The sequence below is a fragment of the Lipophrys pholis genome, assembly GCF_963383615.2.
Source record: "Lipophrys pholis genome assembly, chromosome: 15".
NCBI classification, from domain to species: Eukaryota; Metazoa; Chordata; class Actinopteri; order Blenniiformes; family Blenniidae; genus Lipophrys; species Lipophrys pholis.
In genome coordinates this window covers 16,339,729-16,351,806 of record NC_137642.1, presented here as the reverse complement: position 1 = coordinate 16,351,806, position 12,078 = coordinate 16,339,729, and the positions used below count along the sequence as shown (strand labels likewise).

Here is a 12,078-nt window from a genome sequence, read left to right as displayed (position 1 = left end):
ATTAAATTTCATTCTCCTCAGATTTATTTTTCTTTCTTCTCTCATTTTTTTCTGCAGTGCAATAGTATCATGGAATTAATTCTTGTGTCGACAATGCAAAAAGAAAGTCCTATAGTATTATATCAAATTTTAAAATACAAAAAGCAAATACTACAACTTCTTTTGTACTTTTTCCTTTTTTTATACTATGTCTATGGTTAAATATGTGTGACGATTTTCGTAGGTCTCAGCGAAACAGGATTCTGGGGCTACCTTTTTCCAATTTTGCAGGCGGTGCCGTTGAGTCATTTTGCAATTCACATGAGTAACTCCCACAAATGATCAAATATTTCACCGGACGAGTGTGCAAAGTTTCACAAAAAGTTATGTATATTATGGGTTAGGGTCCTCAAAAACGCGTTTGTTTTGGGGTAATCATAATCATAATAATAATCTTTATAATTTCAATAGGGTCCTATACACTGTCAGTGCTCGGACCCTAATAATAACTTTAATGTCGAGTTTCACTTTCTATTTTGGTTTACGACCAATACCAAACTGACTTCGTCCTCTGTTGTTTAGCAACATACTTCTGGCGGGCAGCACCGTTTTGCGGCACAGGTACGTTCAAACAACGTCAAAACAGATAGATCCCGTTTTTAAGCAGCCGGATCAAGTCGTGATATTGCCGTGAGATTGTTTCTGGTTGGAGGCGGACAGAAGGATCTCTTTACTGCTCAGAAACATTTCCAGCACTGCTACTTCCCTGTCAGCTAACAGCGGCTAACGCTAACGTAACCAAAGATGATGCAGTTGAATGGAGATGGTTCCCGTTGTAGCATGTCCGCTTTTGCCGTATCGCTACGATCTCTCGTTTCGATCCGAGATTTATTGAGTTATTTGGACACAAACATGCATGTTCATTCACCGTTTGGGTTGTTTCGGTCAGTGTGCTTGCACTAAGATCACAGTTCCATACTATAAAGGCGTTAAACGGCACATTGAAAGACGTTGCATTTTGCTGTTGCTGAGCAGTTAAACACGACGTGTTACGTTCACCACATGTTGACATTATTGTGCGATATACTGCCACGCGATTTTCCGCGTTTCCTTTGTGCTGGCGGGAGAGCGGCAGATGTTTATCTTGATGTTTCTTTTTTATCGTCTTTGACTGAAGTCCGATTGAAACCCGTTTTATCAGGTCGGCTCCTGTTATGTCGGTTTTATATCAAAACTGCCACGACGACTCCATGACGCGGCTGTAAACAACACAGGGCCGTCGGTGTTTTTTGGGGACGATTTCCGTCTCAGTTTCCGAGTAACGATGAAGAGACGCCGAGGTGGAGAGGAGTCTCCCCGGCAGAATGGCTCCGCGGGCAGAAAGAGAGCAGAGCAGCGGCACAGCGACGAGGAGGAACGCGCCTCCGACTTCGTCCCGGCGGAGCTGCAGGACGACGACAACGATCCCAGCCTCAGGAGGGAAATACGGAGCAAGTACCGGGACCTGATCAGCTCAGTGCAACGTGAGTAGTGACACACGGTGGTTCTGCTTTTTGGGGGGGGGGGGGGGGGGGGGGGGGCGTCGAGTCGAGCCGAGCAGGTGTCTGGAGGAATCACCAATGTGCTCCCCTTCTTGTGTGTCTCACCCCCAGAGAACCGGGAGGACATCCTGAGTCCCACCAACAACAAGCTGACAGAGGTTCTCGAGGAGGCAAACAAGCTTTTCAAAGATGGTATGTAAAGGAAACGCCAGTGATTGATTAATATATCATGGGTCAGATATGTGGCAGAAAAATGTACAGCTTGACTGAATTACAATGGTTATAATTTTCCCTTATAAAGGTTTGTTACAGTTTGTTACACCGGATTACCTCCTAATGTTTGTTAGCGGCTTGTGTATTTTAATTACACAGTTAAAACAATTAATGGGATTTCTTAACTTGAGTGTAGAAAAAAAAAAAACATTTATCTTTAGTCATTTTGTGTTTGCAAAATTTCCAGAGTAGCAGTACACATGGCCCGTGAGGCTGTAGGGATGGCTCCTTGTGATTTGTCTACTGTGCTCCTCTGGCAGTTCGGCAGGCGAGAGAAGCGGCGCTGGATGCTCAGCTGCTGGTGGTGGCGTCAGACCTGGGCAAGGAGAAAGCCAGCCAGCTGTTTTCTGAAGGGGCGTCTTTTGATCCCACCGCTTTTGCTGAAAACGTTGTGAGTTGAAAGACGGGAAGAAGAAGGAACACTGCGGCAGTATTACATCAGGGATTCTCCTGGTCATGTGGCGTCCTCTCTGCTCTCTGCACAGCTCTCCTTCATGGGTCTGAACCGACTGGCGAACGGGGAGGATGAGCAGCAGAACGGAGGGACCGTCGAAGGTTACCTGCCTCCGGACGCCTGGCACAGATTAGCCAGGAGAGCAGAGCGCTGTTTCAGGACGGCGCCCTCGTTCCACTACATGTAAGTATGTTTTGTAGTAGCTGCAGTGATCTGAAATTAGAGGTTTGAGGTTAGGGTCTTGCTTAGTGAATAATAAGGGCGACCTACTTTTTTTTTTTTTTTTTTTTTTTTTTTTAAATGTCAGGCACTGAGCCTGTTTGTGTCTGAAGAAGTGCTCACACACAAAAAAAAGAATCAGAAGGGGGCAGCACTAGTTTTAAGGACACGGTTGGTTTTAATTTGATTGAAATACATAGGTATTCCATGTAATCATGTTTATTTGGTTTTTTTTTAAAGATTGATTTTAAAAACAAGCCATTTGTTGTGGGTTTTCTTTGATCTCCTCAAACTGTTTGTAAGTACGTCTCTGACTTCTTCGCTTGCCGTGTCGTTGACATCAGGATGGGGTCCTTCCATGCAGAGCCGCCTCCTACCAAACAAAAGACGGAGCGCCAAAGGAAAGCCCCCACCAAGGAGGCTCAACGGATAATGCCCACTCAGGTAGCTCAACTTTTCTTGGCTTCAGAGTCCACTTCTATGAATATCGGTGTTTCCATGGGGGGCCGTCATAGCCTTCGTATTTACTGCGTCGCGTTCATGTTCGTCTTCAGCTGAAGAAAATGGGAGAGTCCCACCAGGAAGCAACAGAGAAAGAAGTGGAGAGGATCCTGGGATATTTGAAAAGTTACCACAAAGATGATCGTGAGTGTAGATCCACCCCCTCCCCCACCCCCACCCCACCCCACGGACATTTCACCCGCTTTCAAATGTGTGTCGCTGAGATGTGTTTTCTGTTCCGGTTCCAGCGATGTCAGCCATTTCGTATTACGATTTTGTCATCGACCCCAACTCTTTTTCCCGGACGGTGGAGAACATTTTCCACACTTCGTTTCTTATAAGGGTGAGATGTTCTGAAGCTTATGGTCACTCTGGGCACGTCGGCTGTATTTCTGTTATAATGAGAAAATAACCGTGTGAATGTTGATCATTGTGTGTGTGTGTGTGTGTGTGTGTGTGTGTGTGTGTGTGTGTGTGTGTGTGTGTGTGTGTGTGTGTGTGTGTGTGTGTGTGTGTGTGTGTGTGTGTGTGTGTGTGTGTGTGTGTGTGTGTGTGTGTGTGTGTGTGTGTGTGTGTGTGTGTGTGTGTGTGTGTGTGTGTGTGTGTGTGTGTGTGTGTGTGTGTGAGAGTGTGTGTGTGTGTGAGAGTGTGAGAGATGCTCTTGGTGTCCATTGAGCTCCATGAAGATTTTTCTGTGTAAAAGTGATTTGAAGTGTTGAACCGACATCGTTTGTGTTTCAGGACAGGTTGGCACGGTTGTATCTCGATGAAGATAAACTGCCCTGCATAGGTAAGACAAGTTTTACTATTTTGTTGATTCATTCTACCTGGGAGAACACACACTCACACACACACACACATTTAAAAAAAACCAATATCCCGAAGCGAATGATGTGTATTTTGATGTCAGCGCCGCTGGAGGAAGAGGAGGGGCAAGCTGAAGACTCGGTCAGTTCTAAACAGTGCATCCTGTCCATCACCCCCAAGACATGGAAGGTTCGTGAACGTTGAGCTCAGAGCTCAGAGTTTGATCTTGTATTTCCAATTTTGGGGTCGATAGCTTGTCACTTCATACCGTTTCTGTTTTTTTTTTTTTTTTCTAGGAGCTGATAGATGCCTTCGACATCCGAGAGACGATGATTCAGCCCCTGAACACGTCAAATCAGTGACGCAGCCTTGTGACTTTTCCTTGATTTTAAAATGTTCCACTGTTTGTTTGTTTGTTTGTTTTTTTTTTTTTACAAGTTTGAATATTAAAAGACAAAAAAAAAAAAAAAAAGAAGAAAAATCCTGTCTTAATTTGTTTCTTACGTATTTAAAGTAAGATGCATGTATTGAATTTATGAAAATTACATTTGGTTTCTTGGACAACAAACTAATGTAACGGCACTGTGATGAAACTGGAGACTTCATGCAACAATCCAAAGTGAGAGCTCCATTATCAATATTCTGTATCACCTTGTTTTAATTCACATGAAAGATCAGACCTTTCCGGGTATGAATGATGTCAGTTTTCATCAGATTTACATTATTCTTCTTCACAAATGATTCCTTTATGCAGGTCTCGTTTTATTGCTTTGTGCTGCATTTGAGGACTCCCTTTGTATTAGCTGGATTCAAGCTTTTAAGACTGATCACTTTTCCTTTGTGTGATGGCTCTATGTTCTTGGTCGTCCCTCTCATATCCCATCCTGATTCAGGGTGGGGTTGTGGAGGGGCGGGGCTGAGATCATCATATGGTAATAGCAGAAAAAAAAACCTTCGAAAATGTCTTTGAACCAAGGTTTCATTGATATTTTGTATTTTCACGCACAAACTTGTGTTATCAAATAAATTATTTTTTGCCATCATATAGCCACATGGAAACAAATGTGTGTGTGTTATCGGAATCTTGTTTTTGTCTCATAAAGAATGATGTGTAATTTTGCAGTCTTGTGTTTCAAGGATGACCTGTGTCAGCACTTATGGATCGTCTGTGCTACTTTTTTTTATCTTTTATTTTTTTTAACCTTCACTGTTTAGAGTGCAGGAAGCACGTGGATCGTTTTCCAAAACAATTCAGCCTTTAAGAAGACTTGACAGGAGAGAGTGAGCGAAGACTCGTAAGGCTCACACGCAGGGCACGCCCACACATACAAGCACTTCCTCATTCTGCCTCCCAAGTCGACACACGCGCTCACAAAACACACCAGTGAATAAAGAGCGTACACACAAAGAAAGTGCACACGCCAATTCACTTCCACTGCACAGACCCACACATCCACGTGAAAGAATTAGTCGCATTTTGAGTTCCGAGTTCATGAGGTTCTGCAGCACCAGACCACGAGATGGTTGGTAGAATAGTGAGGTAGTTACACATGCTTTTAATGTGGAGTGAATTGGTATTTTAATACATTAATGACACATTTAGGCGGTTATCTGGTGGTGCATTTGTTTATTTGGTTTTGGCACGTTTACTCCTCCATAAGTTCATCATTCAACCGTTGTAATTGTTTAGATTCTTGACTGTTTTGTGCGTATGAAACGTATGATTGAGTCTGTGTCCAGTTCAGTGTGGCTCCTGCTGTTGTCCAGAGTAAATTTGGATTATCTCCAGTTGGATGGTGACTGGATTAACTTTCAAATATTTCTGTTAATGTGTTGTTTCTGACTTCCTCTTTCATTTCGGAATGGCTCCAGTACGGGGCCTATTGGTGGTTAACAGGATGATGTAGTCATTTTTTTAGTTCATAACTCAGGTACCTATTAACTGTATGGGGCAAAGTAAGCTACATTTCATGAATCTGTGGCATTGACACTTAAAAATATTTGTATATTTGAACTAATCACAAAATACGTATTAATGATGAATGAAAAAATTGTGATGCAGGGTTTCTATTGGTGTACTCTTGGTGTGCATGTTTCATGAACAAAATCTATGTGGAAAACACAATAACTCATTCTGCTTTGCTGTATTTTTCTTTTCTTTTTTTTCAAGAACTGTTTATTTAGTTGACTGAACTTAATGAGATTATTCGGGCGAACACACTATCATCATCATGATGCTGCACCGCTAACAACATCATCACTGCTTCTCTGGGGTCTTTTAAAGAGACATGCACACATGAAGCAGCCTCCCATTCTGTCCTCTCACTCTCTCTCTCTCTCTCTCTCTCTCTCTCTGTGTGTGTGAACATTTTCCCACCAAAGCAGTGTTTCTCTCTGCTCTCGTGTGCAGTGACGTGAAGCTGAGCTCCATCTGAGACGGGAGAGAAACGCTCCTGTCTTTTTCTTTTTTCTTTTTTTTTTGCCTTTCATTTGATTCGGCTGCATTTCTTATGTAATGGAGATTTTTTTATATAACAATGGCCTGAAAATATATGTCACCGGAGCACCACTGGCAATGCGGTGTCGTGCAATCGTTAGTCACTGAGGCACACACTCCCAGAGACACTGAGGCGTGCACACACACACACACACACTCCTGCAGAGATCCACCTGCTCGGGCGATGCTGAGTCTGACTGGTAAGGATGCAGTTCTGCAGGAAGGTGCTTTGCCAGCCGTGTAGTGCCAGAGTCACTTCACCAGAAGAGGACATGGAATACAAGATGGGAAGCTGCATCGGAATCCCACACAGCAAGGTAAAGAGTGGCGAGCAGAGGCTGTCTGCAGTGCCGCGTCAACGTGTATTGTCAGTGAGCAGGGGGAGCACGCCATAGTGGGAAGTATAGATGGAACTGATCAGGAGCTGGAGAGAGAGAGAGAGAGGATGCATCCTTAAGTTGGAGGAGGGGCGATGTCAGCAGAGAGAAGGAGCTGGAGCCAGAAAGCAGGAACTCTGGAAGGGAGGAGCTGAGAATAAAAGTATAGAGGGAGATGGAAGGAAGATCGGCTGTGTCTTTGAATGAGATGAATTTTAGTTTAAGAGAGTAAATTATTAACACAAATCATAATTAGTCCTCACTGAGCTAGAGATGATGACAAAATCTAGAAGATAAAATCTAAATTTACCATCTCCTCTTTTGTCAGTAACTCTTATATTCTTGCCTGTTATTTGCTTTGTGTTTGTGTGTTGCTGTTGCATGTAAAGGTCCATTACTGCCCAGCCCCTGGGGGGGGGGGGGGGGGGGGGGGGGCAGCAGGTAAAGCACTGAAACAGCACCGACACAGTGTCAAAGTGACGAATGAATGTAAATGTATGGGTATTATGGTTCAGCCACAGGTGGTTTGAATACTGCCGCAGCCTCTGCTATATGATCAGTCAGCCCTCACTCCTCTGCTCACCCAACACGCTTTGTTTGTTTACAATCCCACCCTCCCATTACCTTGCCGGGCAGACATGGCATCCACAGCTCTGGTTCTGTCTCCTCCCACTCCTCCCCTCATCCTGTCCCCACTTCTGTCCCGTGTCCTGCGTCTAAAGCAAAAATAGCATCAGAGAAGCCGGGGCTCCTCAGAGGACTGGACAGAAGCATTGGCCTTGACTCTGTCAGTAAACACAGGCCGGAGGAGTGTGTCCTCGCTGTTCCTGACACTGAGTGTGGAAAAGTCTTTTATTTGCAGTGGTGAGTGATTTGGTGCTGGTGAGTAACAGCAACGGTACAGATTTGTACTTTCTGGGTTAAAATTGTGCTTTGAGAGTCGTGATAAATATATATGACAATGAATGGGCAGATTGCTAAAGAGCTGTTAATGCTTGTACTAAATTAAAGAGGCTGTTCTGTCGAAGGTGACAACTTCTATATCTTTCCCACAGTTTCATAATTGCTAAGAATTATTTGAATTTGAACTAAATCCTCTCCGCTTTCTCCGTGTATTTCTTTGATAAAAACGTCAGAATGATTATTGAAAATATTTTTTTTTTATGAATTCTCAGTGAACACAGCATTCGGTTTAGGAGCCAGGTTTGTTTACTCACTCCGTATTTGTTTTGCTTGAGGGTCAGATAGGAGGCAGGAAACCGTAACTTCATACTTTAGGTGTTAGAGCAGCGACACATGGTGCTCATCCGAACCCAGGAGCTTAAAAAGATGGCTCACGCTGAGTGACGGACAGGTCATGATGAGGTGAGAAAAGACCTGGCAACGGTCTGATCATATGATTTGCCTCAGCGGTGCCCTGGAACACTGCTGCCAGTTAAAGTGCCCACCGGTCAGTGTGACGGCTGAAATTACACCCCATTCACACAAATAGCAAGCAGGCAGACACGATAGAGTGCTACGCCGCAGGACGAGGGAGAATTAAAGCGAGAACTCAAGACGTTCATTTTCAAAGGTATAATATGAAGGATGAAAATAGTCCCTGGCCAATTTTAGACCGAATGATTCACGCACAATGACAGATGACTTCTATGTTGATTTGGAAAGGAAGTGTGCGTTTCACATTGTGCACAGGACTGGAATGAGGTCTAACAGCAGTAAACGGCTGAAACTTCTATTTATAAAATGTTGCATATTCAGGTCAGTGATTTCTGACTACACACAGTGTCTTACAACCCTGCAGCCATACACAGAACGTACAAACATCCTTGCCATGGCATGCACTCACTGCTCAGCTGTGATATGTACGACGAAAAATAATAATCAGGATTGTGAAAGTTTCCCTTTTCGGTTGTTAATCTGAATTAGGCTGTTGGAAGATAACTAAATTCTGAGCAATCTTCATGTAACCAGACTGAGCACCACAATCTGCTGTGTACCACATGAGTACGATCTTACAGGGTTGTCCAGCCTCAAAACAGTGCCAGTTTTGCTTCAGTCACTCACATGTCAAGCTTTAAAATGACACGTGACTGTGCGTGTTCCTATTTTATGAGTCACCGTCCTTTGTTTAAGGCCAAAATGATCCCCGCTCCCTCCTCCGTAAGGTGATGAGTTTCCTCCCTTCTGTGTAGTTTAGTTTCTATAATACATGATTTTCATTGTATTGTTAGAGAGGGCTGGTTTTTGTTCTCTTATGCCCACATCAGCAGATGTGGTCCTTCACTTTGGTCCCGTGGCAGGTCCTATGAGGCCCCTAATCTCTCAAACTGCATTCTCCTTCACTTCACACACGTTCACCCTCATGCCAAAGACCACTAATCCTGTGCAGCATGAGTCTGAGAGTACTGAGGGACCACAGATCCTCTGTTCACTTTATGACTCTGTTCTAGGCGCTGGGACAGCTGCAAGCTGATGGTCTTTCTGCTGCTAGTGTCTCTCTGATGTGAGAAGGCTGCTGGTGTGGGCAGTTGTGGCCCCGCATCTGGCTGAGCCATGGGGAACGAAGGCAGCACACCTGAAGTGTTGGTAAGGGGAAAGCTTGCAGACTCTAGAAAAGTAGAACCGCTACCTGCTGCCTGGATACTAAAAGTACTAACCTTTATTTGCATGGCGACAAATCTCTTTTTTTTCTTTTTTAAAAACAACACATTTGAGCTTTAACTTTTCTAATGTATCTCTAATGAGCCTTTAGAAGATGTGAAATGTGTTTAGTTTGATATTTAAGGTAGTGGTAAACAGAAATGTCAAATTACATTATGTGATGTGTCACAAAATGTAAAATGATCCAACTTATACACTTGATGTGCTGCTGATGATCAAATCCAACTCTTATTGGAAGACTTCAATTGTCCTCCAGTTTGCATGTACTGATAGATATGTCAACGTTTTGAAAATGTCTATTTTATTAATACAAAAAAGGATCTTTTACCTGTAACTGGAGTTCTTAAGCAGAGGAATTCAGGATTGTCCTAATAGGATTAAAATAAGCACTGGTCTCATGAGCTATAGGCTACTGGCTGGAATTAGCGCTCCCGTGCTATTTCTCATTAAAACCAAATCATTCCTTATTCCAGCCAGAAGAGGGCGCAGCAGAAAATGTTCTTCTGTTTCCACCCAAGGAAACTGACAATGACCCCTCACAGGTACACGAGATCTCTGCATGTGTGTGACAAAGCTTTAGATATTGTCAGCATGTGTGCTTCTGAGTGGCACACTTTATACATTCGCTTGCCAAAAAGACGGAAAAAACCCACGGACAACATTATCAAAAAAAAAAGAAAAGTTTATTTAGTTGTGCTTGAAAGTGAGTGGAGTTGATCGCTGCTGTGTGAGAAACAAGCTGGTCATCTCACACATCCACCAAGGAGCAGTGAAGAGCAGGAGGTACGGTAAATGTTTGGATATTTTGCTGGATATTTTCATCATAGTTTGTTATATGATATTCATGTGCAAGGTACAAAAAACTCATAACTATAAATTGGTAATAGTAGATGCTTCTACTTGAATTTCTACTATTTCCCTTATTTAGTTATGTTATGTTAATCTGTGCTTACTATCTACTTAGATTATTTTGTTATCATAAGTCACTTCTTAGTACTCCCACAGTTTGAACCATTATTTATAAACCCGTTGCTCTAAATTTGTGGAGCATATATATTTATTCTTTGAAGCAGATCATCCTGCATATAATCTACATATTTTTCCCCACAAAACGTATCGCTTATTTAAACATTGTTGAATTACTCGACATATGTGGTTTGATCATAGACATTCTATACAAGTAATATAAGTGAAATGCCTGAAATATTGCAGCTCGATAATAATACTTTGAGTATTGTTAAGTGGTGTCATTTTAGAGGACATGTACAGACATTCTAAGAGCTTATATTTCTTACTTGAATATAATATTTATCAGAGCAGAACAGTGTCAATTGCAAGCTGGTTGGCTTGTTTTTACAGTTTTTACTAATTTTTCTTTTTTATCTTTTGCTTGGTAAAATACAAAAAATAGAAACAAAACAATTGTGACATTTTCTAAGTTTTGATATTAATCAAAGTATAATTTTGTCAATTAAAAAAATACCAAACGTGGCTATTTCTAGTTGGTTTGGGTTAATAAATGATTGAAGATGATGACTGTATTCATGAGTGGGATCGGGGTGTTTTTGGTGATGCTCAGTATTTTTGTGGTGATTTTAGTGACAGCACGATATCTTCGCATCAAGGTCGAAGAGCAAGCAGCTCTTATCATGAAGACGGATCTTGCGGGACTCTTTGTGTGTGTGTGCATGTGTTTATATGTAACCAAAGCTCCTCAGAGCGAAACCTGATCCCCTCTCAGGGGGGCCACTGCAGGCCCAACCCTTGGCCTAATTCCCAACATTCACCTGCAGAGGCACTGCCAGCCAGTGCAAGCAGCCAAGAGGCACAACAGCAAAAGGCAAGGGGAGGGAGGAGGAGACAGGAGCAGAGGTGGATAGGGAAGGACGGAAGAAAAAAAAGAAGAGGGAATGGCGATAAAGGAGGAGGGGATTGAGAGGGAGCTGAGTGGAAAGAGTTTGCAGTAGATGGGGGTGGAGGAGAGTGCTCAGCACTTCCCTGTGGGCAGCCCAGTCAAGCCAGTCAGCCTCAGCTGCAAGCAGCCCTGTGTTTGTCAGTGCATGGTAGTGTAGTGTTTCTACACACACGCGCACATCGCAAGAAATAGAGGAGGCTCATGGAAATTTAACAGGGGAGTGGCTGCAACTCAGGAGAGGACTGTGCACAGGATAGGAGGAGGAAGTTGGCTGAGTCAGTACAGGAGAGGAGAGGGGACGTCAGCAGCATGTGTTGCAGCATGTTTGAGTCGTCGTCTGCCCCCTTCAAAACACTGATCCCTGCAGAGGCTGCCTGTACAGTGAGCTCGGTGCCGGGCTGTCAGAGGAGCTGCACTGCACTGTAGAGTCACCTTTAGCACAGTGGAGCACACCGCTGGGTAAGTGCAACACAGAGGCAGGATGAGAGGAAACTCGTCCGGTGTGTAGTCGAATATGACGTGAGTGTTTTACGCAGGACGATGTGTGTCATAATCTGGTTCTTGTTTATTTGCGTGATTAAGACGGCGCCTGTTTCAGAGCAGTTTACAACAGGCATGTGTAATGGATTGAAGTTTTGTTAACGCATGGGCACTGACCCACTGACTTAACTGTAAGTATCACTATTGGACAAGCAGCTGTTACCAAGCAACCGTGGCTTGCGTTCTGTTTTGCTCCTGTGGATTAATTAATAACAGACAGTGCTTTCTGGGTGGGGGTCACACCAGCAGAAACAGGGGCTGTGATTTTCCACCCCACTGAGCCTTCAGTCAGCCACCTAACCACCTCACTGATG

General features: G+C 43.5%; 2 protein-coding genes across 4 annotated transcripts in view; both read left to right on the top strand.

The window, feature by feature from the left end:
- The first annotated feature begins 310 nt into the window (after nucleotides 1-310).
- On the top strand, nucleotides 311-4,895 carry nsmce4a (NSE4 homolog A, SMC5-SMC6 complex component). Of its 2 annotated transcripts, none has more exons than XM_080482285.1 (11): nucleotides 311-600; nucleotides 1,254-1,502; nucleotides 1,632-1,712; nucleotides 2,054-2,184; nucleotides 2,279-2,430; nucleotides 2,811-2,910; nucleotides 3,021-3,111; nucleotides 3,216-3,310; nucleotides 3,709-3,757; nucleotides 3,878-3,963; nucleotides 4,071-4,895. In XM_080482285.1, exons 2-11 carry the CDS (start codon nucleotides 1,304-1,306, stop codon nucleotides 4,134-4,136), a joined length of 1,050 nt encoding a protein of 349 aa, XP_080338411.1. In that variant the 5' UTR covers nucleotides 311-600; nucleotides 1,254-1,303; the 3' UTR covers nucleotides 4,137-4,895. The 2 variants fall into 2 exon arrangements, with proteins under 2 accessions (XP_080338411.1, XP_080338410.1); XM_080482284.1 differs by having other exon boundaries at nucleotides 356-600; nucleotides 1,181-1,502.
- A 1,234-nt stretch (nucleotides 4,896-6,129) lies between these two features.
- The window catches only part of tacc2 (transforming, acidic coiled-coil containing protein 2), a 48,174-nt gene continuing 42,225 nt past the window's right edge, over nucleotides 6,130-12,078 (top strand). The window contains exon 1 of one of the 2 annotated variants that reach the window (XM_080481286.1): nucleotides 6,130-6,588. In XM_080481286.1, the coding sequence (XP_080337412.1) occupies nucleotides 6,478-6,588 (111 nt within the window). In that variant the 5' untranslated portion in view covers nucleotides 6,130-6,477. The remainder of the gene's footprint in view (nucleotides 6,589-12,078) is intronic. The other variant, XM_080481285.1, reaches the window with a different exon arrangement.